We start from the raw sequence: 24,837 nt of genomic DNA, 5'->3' as shown, positions 1-24,837 counted from the left end.
GCTGCTTTGCTGCGGACAACATGCACCAACAGTCACGACCTTCATCCCGCTTCCTGTGGTCAGCAGTAAACATGTTTATTCAGCCAGAGCTTTGATCCACCTGGGACTCGTCAGGAGAAAAAGACAACTTTTGTTGGACAAAAAAACTTGTTGTTAAACTATGAAGAAATATATGACTATCAGTGTTTTTTTAATCAATATGTTGGTATTATTGTATTATAACCTGTATTATTTTACTTCAACGTTTTCCTTTATTTTTCTTTTATTTAAATCAGACGAGAATCAAACATATTAAATTTACACATGAATCTTAACGTGCCATGTATGTTCCAAAATAAGGCGTTTTATTCAAAGCAAACGAAATATGAAAAGGACAATGGATATGTTTTGGATGCATTTGGCCTAAAGCAGATTCTGCCAGTTTTAAAATAATTATTTATAAATAGTAAATATATTCATACATAATGTAATGGCTTTAATCCTTTGTGAAAGCATTTAATAGTGTATAATCAAATCTCAAATAGGATATTACACAATCAGTAAACAAATAATAGTTTTGATTAGTTTTGGTATTTGGAGTGCATTTTGAAATGTAAATGTCATTGGCATAACTCCATCTGTGCTCAAATCCACTTGAGTGTGCCTCTGTCCCCTTTATCGCTGGCTGCGTCGGGCCGGCATGATCCGCAGAGACGCCGTGCTGTCCCGGGTCATGAGTCTGGTGACCTGGTCCAGAGTGAGACCGGCCAATGCCTCCCCGTTCACCTGCAGGATCTCATCACCGACCCCCAGCAGCCCCACGTACAAGCCCTCTCCACTGCCATCACCCACCTTCTCCACATACACACCTGACACAATAAGACAAAAAGAGTGTGTGAGGAAGAGTACCAAGAATGGTTGGAGCTAAATTTTAATTTACAGAGCACATAAGGGAATGACTAGCAAAATGGTTATGAAAATAAATTGTACTAAACAAGTTTTAATTTTTTTTTGTTAATGGCATAATAAGGTTACACTATTTATAATGACTGCCACCAATGAAATTATTGGCTTAAATATTGCAATTACAAAACATGAACCTATACGGCACTCATTATAATTATTGTGAATAATTATTGGGTTTGTGTGTCATAGTTTTTTTTTTGTTTTTTTTTTAATGTAAACTGAAATTCAAGTCTTAGAATTATTGTAACTAGAATTTGACATTTTGCTTGGTGATGTTCTTTTGACAGTATTGCAACCTAATAGGCCAGATAGTAATTTTCAAACTTCAAATACATAGTAATACTATACATGGCCTTCCGAGTACCACCAGATTAAAACTAGGTCTATAAAACTATACAAGCCAAATATAGCCAAACTACAATTAATACAGTTGTAAACAAGAGCGAATGCAACGAATGTGCATAATTCAGCCAGAATTAGGCAAAAATTATGACTGAAAAAGGATCTGCATATACCAATAAAAGGAGTTTGGGTTCCACTTTGTACAGCGGTTTGAGAAACACTGTTATTGGGCTATGTTAATTAGCGTGTTGTTAAATTAGCAAAGTAAAACGTCTGATTCTGACTGAGAGAATGTAATAATAGATGTGTTTTTTTTTAAATAATAGCTAACATTATCATTTTATTTTTTTATGTTCTAAAGACAAATAAATTAAACTTAAAATTTCAAAATTTTCAGCCATTTTCTAGGGGTCTCAGCTGACATTTAAAATGTCATGTTTCATGTTGCTAATTTAGTGGGCTGTATTCTTGTGTGGCACTGTTGCAGTATTTAAGCACAACAAATAATGTAATAAGTAGATAATAAGACTTCTATCAAATATAACAAAAAATAACATAAAATAATATATTTTACAATTACATTTAATTGAATAACCTGTATCTGGCCGCCCTTTGCCTCTCGATATAACAAATCCAAAAGGACCATTGGGGGGTCTGGTGAGTTCCAGTAGGAGAGTCCCATCAGGGAAGGCCTGTGTAACCCTGCCCACGGGGCGCCCCATCCTGGACACATGGACGTTCTCCACACTCTGGGCCCGCTGAAGTGACAGCTGAGGGCTTTCAGGACTGCAACATAAAACAAGGATTTAAAAGACCTTTTCCTGTGTATTTGGACTTAATCTGAATTTTTGGTTCATCACCTTGGAGCCAGGCCATGTGGTATCTGCACCTCTCCCAGAAGGGTAGAGCGCTCTGTTCTTCTCTCCAAACTCTGTACAGATGAGGCTTTGCGCAACTGGGCCAATGGGAACACCTAGTGGTGCAAGTGGGGACTGTTACTGTAGCGTTTTAAAGGCCAATGATGAATGCATTCTATATTGCTATGATATCGCTCAGTTTTGTAAATTAAAAACACTTCAAGACACCTTTATTCAATTTCTGACTTAAAACAACAGTATGTATTGTAGCTCTCTGGAGGTGGCGTGCTACCTGCATGATTCCATGGAAAATGAAAGCTAAAACTATACTTCGGAACATTCTCCAAGGAGATATTTACATTTTATGCCATACATTTCCATGAAAACAAGCAGATGGAGGCTCCTCCAGGCCAAGTATAAGTCGGGTGTGTGGAGATGTAAGCCCACTTACAGAAGATTTTCTAAACATTTTATATATTTTAAATAAAAGCAACCAAAATGAAAAAACATGCTTTCATTTTAGTCAATTTTGGGCTAAAAAGTTACATATTTTGGGCTTTAAAATAGGGCTTCAAAATGTTGATGAATGTAACTTGTTTAAAGTCATCTTCATCTGCCTGGATGAAGGCAGATGAATGTCTTCCTAGATGAACCACCCTTTCTCCTCCTGAGTGGTTCTGGCTCCTCTGCAAATGGAATGGACCATCTGAGGCCCGTCCATCCATGGAAGTAGGATCTCTCCTTCTCTGTGGTTCTCCCCGAGGTTTCTACTTTTTCCTAAAGGGTTTTGTAGGAAGGTCTAGAGGTTGAATTAAATGGAATTGAAAATTGACAATGTGCACTATGGCATCTTGAGATTCAAATTTGGTAATAATGCAACTAACACAATAGAACATTTGAGAAAATAAATCCTAATTTTGGAATGATTACAAAAGAAGCATGTAAATGATTAAGTTGCACAGGCCTATAATGAATTATTTGAGCTCAGTGACAGCCAGTGATGCTGTTACTTCAAAGCATTGCATGATCCACTGTGGCAAACAACTTGTGAAAGGCTTCTCAAAGCAAAACTGGGAGATGTGTCATAATTTGAGCCAAATGTTGTGAGCCTTACACATAAAGGTAGAGGCTGGGGATGAATCACGTTTGAAGCGTTACTCACTGTGTGCAGGGTTTGCAGGGAGGGGGTCCTCTGGATGCGAATGGTGGGTTGGGGTCTCCGCGTGGGGCTGGGGGAGGGTGAGTTGGCCCTGGGGGCAGGAGGAAGGCTTAGCTGCTCCATACTGCTGGAACGAGACCCCTTTACCAGCCTGCCCACGCTATTCAACCCAATGGACGAGAAGAAACGACGTAGGAACAGCTTTGGACGCCCATCCAGCTTTCTGTGTGAGAAAACACTTGCACTACAGTCAGATTGTAACTTCTAAATATAGCATTTCATTCATATTATCAAGTCAGTCCAAGGTGACACCACGTCATGGACTGGACATGGTCTGACTCTACTCTCTCTGTCTCCTCCTGGCAAATGGCAGCCCTTTATTCCTGTGAGCCATTACTGACACCAGATATACTATGGTTAAAGTAAACCTGGGAACCCACAAATAACGCTTTCTAACTAATTGTTACTCTTTCCACTCTTTTATTGCCTGCCCTACAGAATGTGTCTGTACTTGTGTCCTTAATAAAGATTACATGTCATGAATGAAATAATGGATTAAATAAGGAGAATATGTTACACCAACGATTGTGGTCCGGTCCTCTGCCATTTACCCGGATGGCCCTCAGGGAGAAGTTTTTTCTAGACAAAATTCTTCATTGCACTCTATTCATTTATTTATTGACCTCTATTTAACCAGGCACGTCCCATTGTGATGTAGCATCTCTTTTTCAGGGGAGTCCTGGACCTCGAGGAGAGTAGCCTAATGTATTATTATCATACCATACAAATTGTTTTGTTTTTGTCCATGTTAATTTGAACGTGATGATTTTTTGTTAATATGACGTGTGTGCATGTATCACCATCTGTCCAGAGGGGGGCAGAATTGTCACGCCATAGCGTAGCACTTTGGTCAGTCATATCAGCGTTTCATAGATTCCCAAATCAGCCGTAAAGAGGGATTTATTTTATAAGCTACAACAGTTGTTTTGTGAAGATGCCTTACCTAGAGCCGTCCGGGTTCTCCTCCCATATGGCCTCTGCTTTCAGGTGTTCTGCTCTCAACAGCTCTGCCCTCAGGTCATCTGAGCGGGACAGAGCCATGCTGCGCAGGTTGGGGCGACCCTCTGCACCACCACCTTCCATACTCAGACCTGCTGGTAAAAATGAACACTATGTTAAACTAATGCTGTGTTGATTGTGCACTCACTTTGGGAAAGTTGTGTGAGTTTTTCCACTTTTTTTTTCATATTTTCATAATTTGTAGTATATAGCAAAGTGAGTTCAAATAAATGATCTCTATATACTAATTCAGGTATTCATTGTGCACCACTTACTTGCGAATCTAAAATACTATCATGCTGAAATATGGATAACTTAAGATAAAATATATTTTGGGTCATTTCAAAACATATTTTATCTTAAGCTATCCTTTTCCTGTACTGAGCAAGAGCAAGCAATGAGTCATGCTGGATAAAATTTGGGAAACATAAGGCCCTGGTCTAATGTCCACATTATTTTTACTCAATTATCCAAAGTACTGCAACATACAAAAACAAATATTTATATAAGCCTTTAATCTGTGTTATGGTGACTCACTCGGCCCATCTGTAGCAGACTCCCAGAAGTCAGCAGCTGGCAGGTCAGAGGTCATCCATGCTGGAGAGCACCTCAGAGTAGATGGTCGAAGGCAGGCAACAGGGCTACTGGTGCTGGCTGCTGATTGGTTTAATGCCACTGGGCTCGACTCTCTTCTCACTTCTGAATGGTCGTGCTCCAAATCCCCCTCCGCACCTGCAGTGGAGCAAACCTGAAACTGTACCGTGCCCTGGTTTGGATTTGCACGATTCCTTGAGCTTGATTTAAGTGCTGATTTGATTGGAAGTGGAGGACCTGTTGATTCCTTTGTCCCACCAGATGCTTCCAGCAAACATGGTTCTAGTGCAATGGGGCTTCCGGGGGCAAAGGTCACCCCCCTTGGCAGGTTGACCCTATTTCTTGGATTTGAGTTACGTCTTTGAGCCCAGGATGGACCGTAAGGACCATGTCCAGACTCAATTCTGCTTTCCCCTTTCCTGCTCCTCCTCCTGAGTTTTCCGAATCCTGAAGACTTCCATCCCGAGCTGACTTCCTTATCTTCTCCCAGAACGAAGGCTCCAGCAAAAGTAACTGTGAGGGGAGCTTTAGGCCGTGTGCTAGCTGGTTTTGAGGTCTGTTTACCTCTTGGATCTTCAGAGGAAGTTGATTGCTGAAGGTCAGTATTTTGTGGTTCAGTTGGAGAAGTAACCACCTGCGTTTCCCTGACGACAGACCCACATGCTTCACACTTTTTCACCACCACAATAATTTCCCTCACTACAGTTTGCGTTTCGACATTGACAAGAGTAGGTGGCATGGACACACTTCTAGCATTTGGGTTGTCTCTACTTTTGGATCTACCGCGTTGTCTCACTCGGTCCAAATATCGAGTCTGTGCTTCTCTCTCGGATTCATCCTCGAAGCGCACTCGAGTTGGGGAACATCCATAGCGCCTGCTTTGACCAGCTTGCTCCGATGGGGATGTGTCTCTGTGCTCGGTGATAACGACCGGAACAGGAACACTTGGAGGGATGTCTTTGGCCTGGACCACTTTCTGCACTCGTGTAGGACTGCCAGAATCAAATTGTTGTTTCTTACTGCAAATTTGAAAAGCAAGATAAGAAAAATGTGTAAAGAGTTGAATTGTTAGAGGCCAAAAGTTTATGCTTTAATTTCTAAATGTGATGTAAAACTGAGTGGTGCTATTACTGGCATTTACTAGAAATAGCAGCACTAATTATTGGAAATGTTTAGCGATATCTGCAATTTCAAATCTGGACCATAGATTAGATTACCTGACCAGCCAGTCCCTCATACATTCTGTTCAAATGCTGAAGGTTTTGTAAAGTAGTCTGTCAAAACGTGTTGGGACGAGCTGGTCAGGCAATAAATTACACTATTTCCCCTCCTTTACGAACTATTTGGACGACTATAACATAATTTGGACGACTATGACATAAATATGGGCCACACTCTTAAAATGGGTCTTAAAGTCCTGGTTATGGAAGTCATACAAAAAGATCCAAAAGGTGGACATAGATTTAAAAGACTCCTACAGAGGGAAACATTCTGGATCGATGCATTAAATGCCACGACTCCAGGCCTCAACAAGGAAATAAACTTCTCTTCATTTGTATTAACAATTTACAAACTGTTCTCTAATTATTCTTACTATATGTCAGTATCAGTGTGGTATAAGTGCCTTTGCTGATAATAATTCATTTTTGTAAACAATATTTATTCAAATTGTCACCTGATTATATCAACTAGGTCTTCATGTGCCATCAGACCACCTGGTGGTGATTTTATTATTGACCAACATCACATGATCTCTCTGGGTGGAGTCTGCATGTTCTCCCCGTGTTACCGTGGGTTCTCTCCGGGTTCTCCGGCTTCCTCCCCCCCGTCCCCCTGTCCGTGTTAGGTAAAAATTGGTGACTCTAAATTGGCCCTAGTGAATGAATGTGAGCGTGAACTGTCTGTTATGTCTATGTCTCTGTGTTGGCCTGCGACAAGTTGGCCACTGTCCAGGGTGTACCCCGCCTAAGGCCCGAAGTCACTGGGATAGGCTCCAGTCACCCGCGACCCCGAAAGGGAACAAACGGTAGGTCTCGGATTCATTTCATAACTGCTGGCACATGGTTTGGTAACAAAATAGCAAGTCAGTTCATCCATATATCTGGCCTCATCTTTGTAGAGCACCTGTAGATGCACTCACTTTTTCCATTATGATAACTATTCTTTCAATATTTTGTAGTACCCGAGTAATATTTAGCACGTTGTTCACAAATAATAGAGGTCAAAATATGTAAATTGTGCTCTCCAATACTACAGACAGTATTGTTGTTACTATTATTTAAGATAAAGTAGTTTAGTTTAGGTTGAATTTGTCCACACAGGTAAGTCCTTGCTACCCATCGTGCCCGTGATCTCACTGTGGTTTCTCATGCCTAATATGTTCCAGCCACAAAGACGCTGCTAAACTGATCTCCTTAAACTGTTGGGGTCTTAATCTTATGGCTGGTGAGTATTCAAGCTTACATGACATCTCTCTGATCAGATTGGACTCGTTTGATGACTCGATCGCCTTTGATGTGACTGGACCGGGCCTTCAGCCTCGCTTTCTCCAGAAGACGTTTAGCTTGTTCATGTCTTGGACTCAGAGGAAGTTCATCGGTTATTACAAGAAGTGACCTAAATTAGGACAAAAAAGAAGAAAAGCTTATACACTGTGTGCCAGTTTAGTACACTTTTTTGGTTAAACTCTGTAGTTCCACAGCGGTCTAACTATATTAGGGACAGACGGGGAGAAGTGGTGGCTACAACAGCTATTGGTCTATCCTTATGCACCAGAGTTAAGCTGCTCAGCATTGTGCTTCAGCGAGTCTTTATCCTGTAGCCAGTGATAAAGATAGCATGATACACCAGCCATGTGGGTAATCCTCATAATGGGCTGCGTATAATTTATCCTCTAGGGGCATATCAAAAGCAAAATATATGTAATTAAGCTATATTTCTTCTTTCAAAGCACCTTATGTAACACTTTGTTAATTATGCAAAATAATGCAACATTGTTAGTGTACTGCCTCTTCAATTCCCGTGCTTCGTTGCAATGTTTGCACTCTCAATACATTTCCTTCTCATTCCTCAATCCCCACACCGCAAAGTAAAATTTATGAGACAAGGGTATAAATAGTGCACCGGAGTTGCATGTCACCACCATCGCTTACCTCAAATAAGGTTCAAGTTCCTGAGGGAGAATGGCTGAGTCTGTGCAGTCTAAATGTTCTGAGACATCTGAGAGACATACTGTAAGCAGAGAGAAGAGGCACACGCTAAAGTGAAAAACTTGAATTTATTTATTACTAAACAGATTAAGAATAAACATAAGATTTATGTTAAAAGTGGCTGCTATTTTTCTTTTGCTTTTATACAGTGCTTTTCAAATATGACAATATGAATAATACATGACAGATATTATTTGAGATTATAGGCAATCTGGAAATAGTGCTGTTCTAAACATTTTGAATAGATTTAATTATTTGGGAGATGCTATTTAATGATTTTAATAATATGAGAATATGAATAAGCCGTGTAGAGTAAAAGTAAACTATAGCAACTCTTTATGGCAAGGACCTCAACTGTCACCTACCAACATGAAGAAGTCTGTTAAGTGCACTGAAACACATTAGCTGGGGCTCTTCCCCTAGAGCTCAGGCTGCTAATAATAGCAACACCCTTCTGCACATCTGCACAGCTGACATCTGTTCAGCATGGGAACCCGCCAGGTTACACATTGCACTCCTGTATACAACATGGGGAGACAAGCTTAGCTCACTCTGCAACAGCTGCAACCTGTTTTACAAGGCACCTTTTACACATATAACGCATAACACGACTCACATAAATCACTTAAGCTTCTGTCCTTAACAGGCATTTTATTCCAGGGTCAACAATCATTAGCTTAGGCATGCATGTTGATTTTACATTTCATTATTTACCTGAGATCATAAGGGCTTGTGACCACAACTCAAACATTAAAACGTAAAACACTTCATAGTTCAACATGTGTGAAAACCAAATGCAACCAAACCTTAAGTTGTACCTTTCGTATCCTCTTGTTCTTCGGGTTGGTGTGCACTTTCGCCGCTCTGCTCCTTTGCTACTCCACGACTCTGTTGTCTTTCTCTTAACTTTGAATACGCTTTTTGTTTGTCTGTAAGTGTATGATCAGATGGAGAGAAAGAACTTTGTGAGGTTGTGTTCTCACTGCTCTCGGAGGTACACAGTCCTTTGGCCTCTAGCTCCTTCTGATCACACCTCTCCATGTAGTACTCCATACTATCTGAGTGCTTAAACCCAGCAGGGGCATACGCATCATCTACTGCAACTCCCACATTCCCACATTTGCTTTCTGTGTCGGAAGGTTCCTTGCCTTTTTCATCAGTCTTGGTGTAATCTGTTATAGGTAAAGTTGAAGGACTGACATTTAGAGGCAATGTTTCTGGGCGTGCTATTCTCCAAAAACCTTTAGGTGGTGCCCAGTGTCTTGTGGATGCAGAAAAGGTAGAAGACACATTACTACTTGAGGATGTTGACGGTGCGTATGTTGGTAGGGATTCTTTTTCAGACTTTTCATCATTTGTGTTGTTAGGCAAAACACTTTCCAAACTTTTACTTTGTATGAAATTCTGTACTATTTCTGGTGAAGCCTCTTGTGCTCCTTGGGACAGCATCTGGGTTTCTGCAGGTGGGCTATGGATCTCCAACTTAACCTGAACCTCCACATCCTGATCCTCATCACTTGTACTTAAATTCCTGGCAGTTCCAGAACGCCAGGGCGGAGTTATGGGTGCCAGATTCTTTCCTCTCTCCTTTGGTCTTAGATAGATTTCTGGTGCAATGCCACACAAACCTCCCTCCTGAGTGTCCTTCTCCCTTCCTCTTTGCCTGCGCTGGCCAAAGGTCTTCAGTTTGGTTTGCAGCAAATGCACAGCTGATTCCTGAGGCAGGATGGAAGGAGAGGAGGTGAAGATGGGCTCAGGGACCGGGCCGGTTATAAGATTCCAGTTAATCGGCAGCCCTGCATGTAGAGATGAGCTGTTTTTTTCTTTCAAAAAATCCTTTTCCACACCAGCTTCTCCCTCCATTGGCTGCCAAAACAAAAAAGAAAGAACAAAACTAAACTAGATCGTACAGCTCATCTGCTTGGCTTGTAGATATGTAATGTGGGTTCAGTCACGTTGCCTTATCTACTGATTACTGTGCAGCGCCAAGGATAATCCTTTCAGATGAGAATAAGCAACTGCTGCCTGCAACTGAACCCTTCCTCAAATAAACATTATTGCTTTTGATCTGTCAGAAAACCGACCCTGAATTGACAATGCTTTTTTTCAACTGTTTAGACTAACTTTTTTTTTAGGTAGATTTAATGATTGCCTTTTAGTAGCATGAGTAAATGAATGCACACATCAGAAATTGCAGACTAGCACACAGCCTAGATGCGTGTAGCTTACCTGGATGTTGTTGATGGCAATCCTTTAAAAACAACTTCAATCAGGGTTAACATTAATCCCAAACTGTTCAAAAACAATTTCTTAATAACAGAACAAAGAAACTCCGAGGTTAAATTAATTCGCTTGGTCAAAACATCCACCAGATAAATCGATCACAAGCAAAAAATACTCCTCCTGCTGCCAAAAATGTGCCGTGGTGCTGATGGAGCTGGTGATTTTCAGGAGGCGGTGCGGAGACTGTGACGATCCAGCAGTCTCTCAATCATGATTGGTCCGGTAATCCCTTCAGAATCAGTCGGATTAGAAAAAATGGAATTCAAAAAAGCTTGCTTCAATTCGTCTTTGCCTGGTAGACAGCTACCGAGAATTGCGGTTGCATAAGTCTTGTGTTCAGCGCGTACACATGGGTTGCCAGAGCGCAAAGAAAGGCTGTTTGACTGTGATGCATAATAAGCATTAGGGCTACATTAATACAAGCTTCCGCCTACTGGGCTAAATATAGCCTGTGTGCCTATTAAAGATACTCTATGTAACATTTCTTTTAGAGAGTTCTCCACCTGCTCCTTTGATTTTCTGAAAAAAAAACTTGCAAGCAGCCTAAATCAATATTTACATTTCAAACAAAATGTAGTGTAATGCAGTGTTTCAAACTTATTTACTTATTTAATATTCAAGGCAAAAATGCACATTGTTTTTGCATAATTAATAAAGATATTTAAAATATAGAATGTGTTCATGTTTACACAGAAGGGAAACACACAAAAGGCCGTATGCCGCGATCTCCTTTACTTTATTCAGCTTTTTCAGGGACCTTTGGCTGGCACTATGCCTCTGCATCCCAGGACACTGCAGTAAAACCCCAGTAAAACTGTCTAAAAAAGTTGATTAAACGTAATAAACTAAGTAGTAGCAGGCATTAATCCACCAACAATTTGATAGTGGTCAAAAAGGTGCTATACTCAGATTCTGCTGCACCAAATTGATAAGCCTTATAATGTGTTAGATAAATAATGCATTTAGATTAAAATGTCCAATAATGTTTGGATGTTTGAAATACAAGATATTATTCAAATGTTCAATAATTTCTATTTCTATTTATTAAAATTAGGGGTGAGGAGTCTGGTTTTCTGATTATGAGTAATTACACGTTATGATCCTCAGTAGACATGGTCCATCACTCTCCTGTCTTTCTCAAACATCACCACTGGGAGGCGCCCTATTCATCACACACACACACACACACACACACCCGCACACACACACACACACACACCCGCACACAGAGCTAGCTGTAACCGGCTAGTGCTAGTGTTGTAGTAGATGACACCCTCCCAAACCTCGGCAGCAAAGCTGCTCAGTCGACATGGCAAGAAAATATCGCAATCTTCTCCTTAAAACGGATGAAAATCTTCCATAGCGTTTGGAATGAGTAAGTACTGATAATGCTCATATCTGTATGGAGGATAAAACTGAAAGCTATCTATACATTTCGAATACTCTGAATTTATGACGCAAAGCAATGGGTAGTGGCTACTAACAGCGGCAAGCTAAGCTAAGCTAAGATGCTAACTATTGGTTAGTGTAGGGAGGAGCCATGTCCGCTAGCGTTTTATGTTGTGTGTCGTATATGTTATGTTTTAGCTGTGCCTGTGCTACATATTTAACGTTAGCTGATGGCGATCTTCAAGTGGTACGCGACAATTTGACAGACTCGAGATCTACTCTGGAGATGATAACTGGGGAGCCTGGTGTTACATAATCTCAATATTGCAAATGGCCAACGTTAGATCTTCGATGTCACTGTTTGTTCCATTGCCAAAGCTCAAACCCATTATTTAACTAGTACTTTAGGTATCATGATTGCTTCCCTGCGTTATGCTACTGTGCATGCAAATAACGTGTAATGTTGTGGCAAGCCCTTTGACGACATTTTAATGTAAATACCATAACACCTAAGCGACGAATACTTGATAGCCAACATATCAACTTAGCCACCCATAGCTTAGCATGCTAACCAGCTAGCGTTTCCTAAAGAGCTATTCGTTTAAATCTCCGAATGGCACTTCATTGCATCGCACATGTTTATAGATTAGTTATGACAGGGATATGTATTTTTTTTTCAAGTCGGCATGTTGAAAATACCATTTAGCTTTAAACTAACACCCAATTGCAAATAGTTGAAGCGCAAAGGGACTTGGCTGTTAGCCGGCTGAAGACCCTTTGTCCACACTCATAGTAGTATCTGACTCTTTAAACTAGGCCACAGTGGTTGTTTTGATCTTACTGGAGGCCGTTATTAATATTATTACAAGAATGTCCCAGTCTTCTTGTTTAGTTGTAAATGATGGACAAAAGTGCCATACATCAGTCCATTTGCATCTACAAATTAACGATAACGAATTTACTCTGAGCAGTAACGTTGAGGCTTTAGAAAGGAAATAGCTTTGCAGCTCATGTTTCAATTATATCATAAACTTTACTATGTATATTGTGTTATTGAATATTTATGAAATATGACATGCTTAGGCAGGTGATAAATGTCTAAATTAGTTTTAAATTAACATATTAATGTTGTACTCCCATTTTGTTTTTGTTGTTACAGTATTCATCACGCAATGTAATAAAAAATCCACAATGTGTGAGGACATTTAAGAACAATTGAGTTCGGAAGAAGAAAATTTGATTCCAGTGGAATCTTCCATATATAATTATTATATTATTATTATATATTTTCTTTGTTAAGATACATTTACACACATTTGTCCCATCAACATATAACCATGCCAGTGCAAGCACCACAATGGACAGAGTTCCTGTTGTGCCCAATCTGCACACAGACATTTGAGGAGACTGTTCGACGGCCTATTAGTTTGGGCTGTGGACACACAGTCTGCAAGATGTGCCTGAACAAGTTGCACCGAAAGGCCTGTCCCTTTGACCAGACGGCCATCAGCACGGACATCGAACAGTTGCCTGTTAACACAGCCTTGTTGCAGCTGGTTGGAGGCCAGGTAGAACACCTTTCAATTGCTCTAATTGTTTACTTTGTAAACTGTATAACATTTAGCTTAGTTCTATTTTCAGGGAAAGTGACATAACTTCAAATATATTTCTCTACAGGTTCCTAAAGCTCAGCCTGTTGCGTTGATCACCAGTCCAGAAGATTCACAGCATTATGAGGAAGCCAGGCAGTGTGTGGAGGAGCTTGCTCTATACCTCAAACCTCTAAGCAATACTAGAGGTATTTACACATTAAACACGTATTCTTGGATGCTGGCAGCTGTTTTCAGAAAATAACCCCACAGAGGAGTATATCAGCAGAGATGAGGGAGAGACGCATAACAGCGCATCCTTTTGTTGGTGCAGCGCCGAACGTTGTCAAATTTACTTGCAGTGGTTTTTACATGGAGGAAATACAAATAGACAATGACTAATTAAAGCAGAAACATGTTTTCACCAATTATCTCTAATGATTACAATTATTACCATAACAGCTGAAGTGGTTGGACTGTTGTAATATAATATACAATATACACGTATGAACATAAATATTTTATAATTATTGTGATTTTTCACCATATGATTTGCTAGAATTATTCTTTGAAAATAGCATGGTCACCCAGCCCCTCCTACTTTATTTTAAAAAAATATATTATCCATGCGGGGGAAAACGGTGTTTATTGCTTTCTTTGACATATTGTTTAATGGAATAAACTACAACACTTCTTCAGAAGCACCAGGTTTATTTGAGATGCTTCTCTGTATTGTAATGGAAAAAGAGTTAGTATGGCCGATTTATGCATCCATCCATCCATCTTCTGCCGCTTTATCCGGGGCCGGGTCGCGGGGGCAGCAGTCTGAGCAGGGACTCCCAGACCTCACTTCCTCTAACTCCTCCGTGGGGATCCCGAGGCGTTCCCAGGCCAGCCGAGAGACATAGTCTCTCCAGCGTGTCCTGGGTCTTCCCCAGGGCCTCTTCCCGGTGGGACATGCCTGAAACACCTCCCGAGGGAGGCGCCCAGGAGGCATCCGGAACAGATGCCCGAGCCCCCTCAGCTGGCTCCTCTCGACGTGGAGGAGCAGCGGCTCTACTCCGAGCTCCCCCCATGTTGCCGAGCTCCTCACCTTATCTCTAAGGGAGCGCCCAGCCGCACGGCGGAGGAAACTCATTTCGACCGCTTGTATCCGCGATCTTGTTCTTTCGGTCACTACCCAAAGCTCATGACCATAGGTGAGGGTAGGAACGTAGACCGACTGGTAAATAGAGAGCTTTGCCTTTCGGCTCAGCTCCCTCTTCACCACAACGGTCCGATGCAGCGACTGCAGCCGCTGCACCGATCCACCTGTCGATCTCACGCTCCATCCTTCCCTCACTCGTGAACAAGACCCCGAGATACTTGAACTCCTCCACTTGGGGCAAGGACACCCCACCCACCTGGAGAGGGCAAGCCACCTTTTTCCGGTCGAGAACCATGGCCTCGAATTTGGAGGTGCTGATTCTCATCCCAGCCGCTTCATACTCGGCTGCAAACTGTCCCAGTGCATGTTGCAGGTCCGGGTTTGATGGAGCCATCAGGACAACATCGTCTGCAAACAGCAGAGATGGAATCCTGTGGTCCCCAAACCGGACACGCTTCGACCCGTGACTGCGCCTAGAAATTCTGTCCATAAAAATTATGAACAGAACCGGTGACAAAGGGCAGCCCTGGCGGAGTCCAACATGCACTGGGAACAGGTCTGACTTACTGCCGGCAATGCGAACACAGCTACTGCTCCGGTCATACAGGGACCGGACAGCCCTGAGCAAAGGGCCCCGGACCCCGTACTCCCGGAGCACCCCCCAAAGGACACCCCGAGGGACACGGTCGAAAGCCTTCTCCAGATCCACAAAGCACATGCGGACTGGTTGGGCAAACTCCCATGAACCCTCGAGCACCCGATGGAGGGTATAGAGCTGGTCCAGTGTTCCACGACCGGGACGAAAACCACTCTGCTCCTCCTGAATCCGAGGTTCGACTATCGGTCGGATTCTCCTCTCCAGTACCTTGGAATAGACCTTACCCGGGAGGCTGAGGAGTGTGATCCCTCTGTAGTTGGAACACACCCTCCGGTCCCCCTTCTTGAACAGAGGGACCACCACCCCGGTCTGCCAGTCCAGAGGCACGGTCCCCGAACGCCACGCGATGTTGCAGAGACGTGTCAACCAAGACAGTCCTACAACATCCAGATACTTTAGGTACTCAGGGCGGATCTCATCCACCCCCGGAGCCCTGCCACCGAGGAGTTTGCGAACAACCTCAGTGACTTCAGCTTGGGTGATGGATGAGCCAGCCTCCGAGTCCCCGGTCTCTACTTCCTCCTCGGAAGACGTGACTGAGGGATTAAGGAGATCCTCAAAGTATTCCTTCCACCGTCCGACGACATCCCCAGTCGAGGTCAGCAGGCCTCCACCCGCACCGTAAACGGTGTTGGTGAGACACTGCTTCCCCCTCCTGAGGCGCCGGACGGTTTGCCAGAATTTCTTTGGTGCCGACCGATAGTCCTCCTCCATGGCCTCCCCGAACTCCTCCCAGGCCTGGGTTTTTGCCTCTGCGACAGCACGAGCCGCGGCTCGCTTGGCCTGCCGATACCCGTCGATGACCTCCGGAGACCTACAAGCCAGAGTGGCCTGATAGGCCTCCTTCTTCAGTCTGACGGCATCCCTTACTTCCGGTGTCCACCACCGGGTTCGGGGGTTGCCGCCACGACAGGCACCGGAGACCTTGCGACCACAGCTCCCAGCAGCCGCATCAACAATGGAGGCGGAGAACATGGTCCACTCGGACTCAATTGTCCCCAACCTCCCCCGGGACATGGGAGAAGCTCTCCCGGAGGTGCGAGTTGAATACCCTACTGACAGAGGGCTCCACAAGACGTTCCCAACAGACCCTCACAATGCGCTTGGGTCTGCCAAGTCTGTCCGGCTTCCTCCTCCGCCAGCGGCATGTACCGTATTTTTGTTTTGTTTTAGATTGATTTAATCTAAAACTTTTTATTTCCACAATTGTTTGCATCAGGTGTAGGTCTGAGCAGCACTGCACAAAGCATTCTCAGTCGACCCATGCAAAGAAAACTGGTGACGCTGGTCCACTGTCAGTTGGTGGAAGAGGAGGGCCGTGTGAGGGCAATGAGAGCTGCCCGCAGTTTGGGTGAGAGGACTGTCACAGAACTGATTTTACAGCATCAAAATCCTCAGCAGCTTTCCTCCAACCTGTGGGCTGCTGTCCGAGCACGAGGTTGCCAGTTTCTGGGTCCAGGTAAATATTTTTTTCTTATTGCTCTTCTTTACTTAAAAAAAATAGAAATGAAATCTTATGAAATTATGTTTATTCAAATCTATTATTAACATTTTTATTTGTTCTGCAGCGATGCAGGAAGAGGCTCTAAAACTGGTTCTTCTAGCTTTAGAAGATGGCTCTGCACTATCCAGAAAAGTATTAGTTCTTTTTGTCGTCCAGAGGTTAGAACCACGCTTTCCACAGGCCTCAAAGACTAGTATAGGGCATGTGGTCCAGCTCCTCTACAGGGCGTCCTGCTTCAAGGTAAGTAAAGCCATATGCAGAGAGTATGCATGTTGAGTTTAGCATACCGTTTTCTCTGGACTATAAGTCGCACCAGCCAAATGCATAATAATGAAGAAAAAAACATATTCAAGTTGCACTGGAGTATGAAAGGCGGTCGCAAGTGTGAAAATAACAAATAATATCACATAAGTCGCTCCGGAGTATAAGTATATACGGTATAAGTCGCACCCCGGCCAAAACTATGAAAAAACGTGAAACTTATAGTCCGGAAAATACAGTAATCAAGTTTGTGCATTTTACACACATGAAAAATCCTTGTTTCTTTGTGGTTTTACAGGTGACAAAGCGCGATGAAGATTCGTCTCTAATGCAACTAAAGGAGGAGTTTCGTACTTATGAGGCTTTGAGGAGGGAACATGACTCTCAGATTGTTCAAATTGCTATGGAGGGTGGCTTACGCATTGCACCAGACCAGTGGTCTTCTTTGTTGTATGGAGATCAGTCTCATAAGTCACACATGCAATCTATCATAGATAAGGTGTGTACAAGAGAAGTGGACTTTAATTGTTTTACATATCCATATTTAGGATTTCCTTCATAAATTGTGCATTTTCCTTTTTAGCTGCAAACCCCAGCATCCTTTGCTCAGAGTGTTCAAGAGCTGACAATAGCACTGCAGAGGACTGGTGACCCAGCGAATTTAAACAGGCTTCGACCCCACTTGGAACTATTGGCTAACATTGATCCCAGCCCCGGTAAGCAGAATAAAACTTAAGTATTTTAATTTTGAAGATATAAATAATAGTTCTTAACCTCCTGTTTTTTTCTTTTATAGATGCTCCACCGCCAACCTGGGAACAACTAGAAAAAGGATTGGTTGCAGTAAAGACAGTGGTTCATGGTCTGGTGGACTTCATCCAGAATCACAGCAAGAAAGGAGCTGACCCTCAACAGGTTGGTACAATTCCATACAGTTAAAAAAACACGATTACAAATGTAATTTATTTGTGGCAAGAATTCTCTGACAGTTATGGAAGATGTGTCTGGACGACCCTCGTTTATGACGACAAGGGTCAAATGTTTATAGTGAATTGCATTACATTTAATTTAATATTTTTCTTAGCCTCCCCAGCACAGCAAGTATAAAACATACATGTGCCGTGACATGAAGCAAAAGGGAGGATGTCCTCGTGGTGCCAGTTGTACCTTTGCTCATTCTCAAGAGGAACTCGAGAAGTGAGTGTTGAACCTTGGGAATAAGTTTTCATTTTAAATGTAGTGTTACTATAATACAGAAACCCTCTCGCAAATGTTATCCAGATATCGGAAAATGAATAAACGTCTGGCAGCTCGCCTTCCTGGAAGTGGAGGGCTCATGCCAGAGGACGGCCTTCCTCTGGATGTAGCTGTGTCCCGGAAGCCTTCGCCCCTCACCAACGGCAGTGGGGTGCCTTCCCTTCCCCAGCTCATTGCTCGTGGCACTGACTCAGTTTCTTATGAACTGCTCCGCAAACCTGTCAAAATGGATGGAGGGAGTTCTAGTGCGCCTGGATCACCTCCTGATGTGTAAGTTATAGGTCCTGTACCTGACTACCAACATTGATGTAATATTGCATTAAAGCAGTCAGGGCTGTATACCAACTTTAGTTTTAGCGATTCAATGTTTTTACTTCTACAGAAATTCAATATCTCACAGCGTTGCATATTCAACTCTTTAATCGGCAAGCATAATCTGAGAGCCCTCTACTGGCAAATTAAAGGATTGACGTTTCAGAGTCAAATTTATACTTTTCTCTTTAGTATGTGATGTGCTTGAAAAAACCTTGCCTTGTCTAAATTTTTTGCAAATTATGGACTTTTCTTTATTTTTGTTTTTCTACATAGGATGGAGCCTATTAACAAACCTGGCATGCCATTGCCACCTCATAGCATGGCTCATCCTCGGCTGCCCACGGACCATCACTCCAAGCAGATGCCTGTTGTAGCTAGAGGTTCTCCAGTTTACCCACAGCCGCAGTTAACTGATATGTACTGTATCAGGCCACCACCCTCCGCCTCTCAGTATGAGCCCTCCCAATATCCGACAGGTAAGGAACCAATAAACTCTGCTGTCATTTTAGAAGTGTTTTGTATGGTTGCTAACAGCTTCTATTGTCTCAGGGTACCACTATCAACAACCACCACAGTACGTCACCCGAGATTATGTGCGTAATCCTCAACCACCCAATGAGGCAGGTGGCCCGCCTTACCAGGACCCTTATCCCGGCTACGGTCCACCTGAGCGCTCATACCAGGCGTCCCACTCTGGTCCTTCCTTCTCCTATCCTCATCCACAGCACTTTGATAGAGGCCGGCACGGCAACTACAATGTCCCCCCACCTCCGCCACAGCCGTATCCACCACAGAGGGAAAGTCTAGTCAGGATGAGCCCCGCTCCACTTGATGTTCCCCCCCAGTCTGGCCAGGCTAACTCACTATACCATCAAGAGCCCAATTCTCGGGATAGATACCCACCTGATGGCTACTATCCACCAGGCACTCAGCCCCCACCTATGAGGCAATATGCCAGAGTAAGTGTTAAATATGCTTATTTGTTATAGCCATATTTAAATGTCTTAAACTATAAATAATCTGTTTGTGGTCTCTAGGGCCCATCTTACACAGACTCACAACATAGTCTGGACTACTTGCATCGTCGTCGGCAGGAGCTGCTGTCCCAACTGGAGGAACGGAAGGTCATCTCTCCACCTCCTTTTGCTGCATCTCCTACTCTTTCTCATCAATTTCCCAGTGATTACCCACATGAGGTTGGTACATGTTAATACAGTGGCAGTTATAAGTTTTAGAATTAAATATTAAACATTATTCTTTTCCCCCCTCCGTAGTATGGTGATGAGAGCTCAAAAACAATTATGAAATGTAGGGAGCCAGATTACGCAGGTCAATATTCTCCTTGGTCGTGTGATACAATCGGTTCCTACATTGGTACAAAAGACGCCAAACCCAAAGACGTTATGGTTCCAGGGAGCATGGATATGATGGTAAGTAATTTAACATATCTCAACAGCACTCTAAATTATTTAACAATTAAACATATGTATTTTAATGCAATATCCATTTGCTTCTTTATTAGAATGTAGAGGCAAAAAGTCTGAGAGAACCATCACTGGACTCTTCTCGGCGGGGAACAGATGTAAAGGATGATGATCCCATTATCCCTTTTGGTCCTCAGCCCACTGTGTCCCGATTTGGTGCCATTTCGCGCACCTCAAAGACTGGCTATCAAACTGCTGGCCCTATACAGGCTATTGTCGCTAGTTCCCAGAACCCCAACTCAAAACATAATATGTCAGGTAGAAAACTGTCTTTTTATTTCTACATTTACTCCACACAAACTCCACAATTTATAGTTGTGACTGAAATCATCCAATTGTTTTATGGCACAAAGGATGAATGAAAGCTTCCATCAATCCCCCGGTTCCAACCTAAAATCACATGGCAGCACTGCAGGCAGCACATGTGCTTGTCATGCGCTCATACTTCAATTCACATGGCTATTTGAGCAGCTGCATTTTCAGTCTAAGCAAGAATGTAACCTATGTTATCCAATTGTGAAACAAAACTGTGTATTTTTAACAGAGTATTCATATGGAAGCCATGGAGGGTGGGGTGGAGCATCGTACCCATCCCATCAGACAACCTCTTCCTCTCAGGGACACTTTGAGCGGTGAGGACTGATTGACTTGCTCATTTACTTACTTAATAGCGTATTAACGTTGTAACTGCATAACTAAGAGCTGTAATCTTCCAGTAGAGAACAGTTAAAAATTGAACTGCAGCAGGTCAACCAACAGATCACCCAGCACAGCATTGAAGTGTGTATATTTTTATATACACCAAATTATTTCTATTGTCTTATGATTATTAACTTATTACTAAAATAATTATCACTTTTGTTCCCACTCCAGGCTAGTAACTCTTTAATGCTGCAAAGGGAAGCCAGTGCCCATGCAGGCCAGGCCAGCCAGAGCCAAACAGTGCAGCAACAGCCAAAGTGGCCTCCAGGGGGTGCAAATGCAACAACAGTTTCCAGTGAACAGCTCAGTCTGGAGCTCCACCAGGTGGAACGAGAGATTGGCAAGAGAACAAGAGAGATGGCCATTGTAAATATTGATAACTGATTTTGTAATGCACAAGTATTGTTGTACTTTACTGCCTTGGTTTTGATATTATTTGCAGCATATATAAAATATTTTTCCTTTTTTTTTCCCCCCAGGAAAACCAAGTAGCCCATGAGCAGTATAAAATGAAACCTGCAGAGAATGGACAACCAGAGCCAAAGGCTCAGTTAGAGGAAATCTCACTGGCCCTAAGGTATGGTAATAATGAGAAAAACAAAATTCATATAAGTATGTTGTGGGTTAGGTTTTCTAAGTGAAATCTTTTTTCTTTTTGAATAGTGAGGTGTCTAATGGCTCCAGCAGTCTGCAAGAAAGTGCAGTGGGCGGGTCCATGCTGTCACTGACCAATAAGACGTCTGCATTGAGTCTATGCTCAGATCCAGGTGCTGCTGGTTCAGAGATTCAGAAAAATGGTGTGGTTCATTCATGCTCTTAGTCATGAGCTACAGATATACACTGCACACGCCTACAAAGAGATGCTCAGTTGAAAAGCATGCACAGGCACACAAACCCATTATATTTAGAAGATGAGCAGTATCTGCCGTGATATAAATTTTCTTTCTTTTTGTTCTGTGAATGAGCTTTTTAATGATTTTCCTTGCCTGGAAACCAGAGCATATGATAACATTTCTTGTGTCTGTGTTTTTGTTTTGTTTTTTACTGGGATTATACTTTAACAAGGCTCACGGAAAATATATCAGGAAAAAGAAATAGTGGTGATGCTGAAAGTAGTACCGGTCGTACCAATTTATTTAAAGGGTTAAACATTCACCTTTTGTGGTGTACATTTTGAGCGCAGTTTACAAGAAGACAATGCTTACTCAGCCCAATTTGCTGCTTGTTAAATTAGGACCTCTTTCATGGTATTGTAGGAAGGAAAGTTAAGTTTGGTGCATGGAGCTACCCCCAAAGTTGTAAAAAAAAAAAAAAAGTGGTTGTCCAGATTACGATGGTCTGAGAAGGCGAATATTCTAAACGATGCCTTCAGTATTTAAATTAAGTGATAATGTACAAAAATGTGGCTGTAACTTCTGCCACATGCATGGGTTCACCTGCCATGAGAAGCATGGTTTTATTAATGCATTTTATAAACACATTTTATGTCTGTTTCATACTTGAAAGCAGTTTATTATATTTGATCGACGCATTCTGTTTTAAAGATTGCTACAAGTTTTTGATAATGAGCTTCTCATGTTTTCTATAAGGGAATACTTGGAAATCGTACCATGTGCTTCTCTGGATGTGGTTTAGCTGTGATGCCCAGGCTGTAGGAAAGGACTAGCGGTTTCCCTCCTCAGAACTTCTCATCTGGCCACTCATAAAAACCTCCCCATTGGGATTATCTTGTCATTTGTTCTCCTAACTTCTATGAAGTTGCCTCCCTTTTGACTTTTTGTTCAATTGTGCTTTGTTTTATTTTCATGCTTTACATACAATTTTGGGGGTCACAACTCGCATAGCACGGACCTTGCTCTTAAAATAAAATTACTTAGCAAACGTGCATCTTTGGAAGATTTGTGTTCCTAAAACAAGCTCAAGTATATTATAGGATAGAGTACAGCATTTTAAAAATCATATGTAAAATTAGTTTGCACAGGCAAGCTGCATTTCTTGGTTGCATGATTATACACTATAAAGATTGTTTACTTCACACTGAATTTCAATTTTAAAACTTTCTATCATCATCACTACTATTCTCATTTTAATTTTGTTTTCTTCATGTCAGTTGTTTACTGCAAAGCTCAATGGAGTTTTCTGCCTTTTGTAAACAATTAGTATGAAAGGCTTATTTCCAGCTCAGCTGAGAGCGAGTGAGTCCTTGTGCTTAAACGGTAAGGATGGAGGAGATGTCCCACTTAGTCCGGTTTACTTCAAACTTGTCTCCATGAGGGGTACTGAGAAACTGTCACGTGTAACTTATCCAGTCGGGTGTATTAAGATGCAAATGCTTTTGTTTCCTTTGAGTGTCAGTGTGCATCCTTAACAATGTTTCTGCGTTGCTATAGTGATGTTGGGTTTTTCATTTTTCCAACTGTGTTCTAGCCACTGGCTGCTCCTCACTATGTTTTATTGTTTAGGTACACAGCTCACTTATACATATAAGTATGTATACATACATTAATATACTAAAGCACTATTAATGTGCCACCTGTTATTCTACTCGCTCAGCATTTATATTAAATGATCTACTTAGAATCGGCAAAACGTTTTTTTGTTTGTTTGTTTTCTGTCCACTTGTTGCCAACACAGACTTTATCCTTTCCCAGACGAAGGACTTCTGTGCGCATTGATGTCTGTTCACTTAATCTTTTGTGTTCAAACAAAGATGTTCTTTATAGACTATGCTTCCGAAGAAGACAACATTTTGTTACTTTGGAAAGTTTCTTGTGTGTTAGATTGTATTGTAGAAAATGTAACCGGATTTAAGTTGTTTTTCCTCAAAGTGTGCTGTATTGGCTGATAGTGTTCAGGTCTAAGAATGGTGTTGGGGGACTTTTTCTTACTCGACTCCTAAAGCATTCAGGATTTCATTGACAGGTTGGCCTTACATTCTCTCTATGCCCCTCCATGTTCTAAGACAGTGTTTCTCAAACTGTGGCTTGTGTTCAACTAGTTACAGTTGGAGTATTTGTTTTACTTAAGAGACAAATTGATGTTCTTGTCCTTCTTTGGATTAATTATTATTTGGTTTGTTCAGTTTAATCTAATTTTAGACCATTTTCACATCAACCCTAATTTATGCTTGATGAAGTCCAGGTTTAGAGCTGGTGGTACTCACAGCCAAATATTACCGTTTCACTTTTGCTCTAACATAAAGCAAATACAGATGAACCGAAATTGATATCTACAAAATGTCTCAAAATTCTGAACTCCGTGTATTTTTTAAGGCGATTTTGTAGATGAGTGTTGTTTTCAGCAGTAGTTAATTGGTTGTACTGACCTTTTAGAGTCATAGGGCCTGATCAGGCCTGATCAGGCCGGAAACACAGTAGGTAATCCTAAAATATGTTGGAGGCCACTATGAATTGATTCCTACAATGACTATATTTATTTCTAAGCAATGTTGACTGAACAATGTTTATCTTAAAACTTGCATATTGAATTGTTGTCGTTTACAAAACAAAATAATTCATTTCAGTTTTTCAGTGAAATTGCTGCCTAGATCTACTTTCTATCCCTCTATCCCCATTTGACCTCTGAACTCTGTTACTGCTGTTTGAGGCTCACACTTAAATCCCTGACTTTCTGGGGTAGATGGATTTTATATGAGTACTCCCGTGTAAAATATCTCTTAAATTAAGGTACAAGTTTGATTTCAGCAAGAAGAAAGTTTTTATATGTATATTATACTCCATTAAGGAATGTCTAGAATTATCTTCCTCCAATGTGGATGTAGCCATTATTACGCCATTTTATGACTTCGTAAGAGAATTCACTGTGTGAAAATTGGTCTGCATTTTTGTATAATACAATCTGCTGTTTTTTCTTTTGTTTGATAAGAGAGAGAGGTCAAACTGGAAGTTTGAAGAAAGGAAAAAATGAACCTGTGAAATTGAAATAACAAAATGTAACTTATGTGCAACAGTGATTTTAAGCTGAGGGAGAAAAGATTAAATAATATTGCTCATACTGACTGACGTGTCATTTGTTGTAAATCTTGACGTATATGCTCTCGTGTTTGCACCAGACTACTGTTCT

General features: G+C 41.9%; 2 protein-coding genes across 2 annotated transcripts; one reads left to right on the top strand and one right to left on the bottom strand.

Moving 5' to 3' along the window:
- Window positions 1-637: 637 nt before the first annotated feature.
- LOC140356479 (uncharacterized) lies at window positions 638-10,041 on the bottom strand. The gene is made up of 9 exons (XM_072441442.1): window positions 8,984-10,041; window positions 8,109-8,187; window positions 7,420-7,572; window positions 4,900-5,975; window positions 4,307-4,457; window positions 3,307-3,526; window positions 2,148-2,260; window positions 1,883-2,073; window positions 638-848 (listed from the first exon to the last, which is right to left on the bottom strand). The coding sequence occupies exons 1-9, from the start codon at window positions 10,026-10,028 to the stop codon at window positions 655-657; spliced, it is 3,222 nt and encodes a 1,073-aa protein (XP_072297543.1). The 5' UTR covers window positions 10,029-10,041; the 3' UTR covers window positions 638-654.
- Window positions 10,042-11,670: 1,629 nt separating this feature from the next.
- On the top strand, window positions 11,671-24,772 carry rc3h1b (ring finger and CCCH-type domains 1b). The gene is made up of 20 exons (XM_072441440.1): window positions 11,671-11,823; window positions 12,997-13,405; window positions 13,515-13,635; window positions 16,451-16,690; window positions 16,800-16,975; window positions 17,295-17,495; window positions 17,580-17,712; window positions 17,793-17,911; window positions 18,081-18,193; window positions 18,278-18,523; window positions 18,842-19,044; window positions 19,118-19,527; window positions 19,606-19,764; window positions 19,843-19,998; window positions 20,091-20,310; window positions 20,597-20,684; window positions 20,772-20,832; window positions 20,926-21,120; window positions 21,234-21,331; window positions 21,418-24,772. Exons 2-20 carry the CDS (start codon window positions 13,175-13,177, stop codon window positions 21,572-21,574), a joined length of 3,327 nt encoding a protein of 1,108 aa, XP_072297541.1. The 5' UTR covers window positions 11,671-11,823; window positions 12,997-13,174; the 3' UTR covers window positions 21,575-24,772.
- The last annotated feature ends 65 nt before the right edge of the window (window positions 24,773-24,837 follow it).

This window comes from Eucyclogobius newberryi, unplaced genomic scaffold, assembly GCF_026437365.1.
Source record: "Eucyclogobius newberryi isolate DKJ021-1_F unplaced genomic scaffold, fEucNew1.0.hap1 SCAF_12, whole genome shotgun sequence".
Taxonomy (NCBI): Eukaryota; Metazoa; Chordata; class Actinopteri; order Gobiiformes; family Gobiidae; genus Eucyclogobius; species Eucyclogobius newberryi.
The sequence above is the reverse complement of the archived record's forward strand: the minus strand, read 5'-3'. Positions and strand labels throughout refer to the sequence as shown.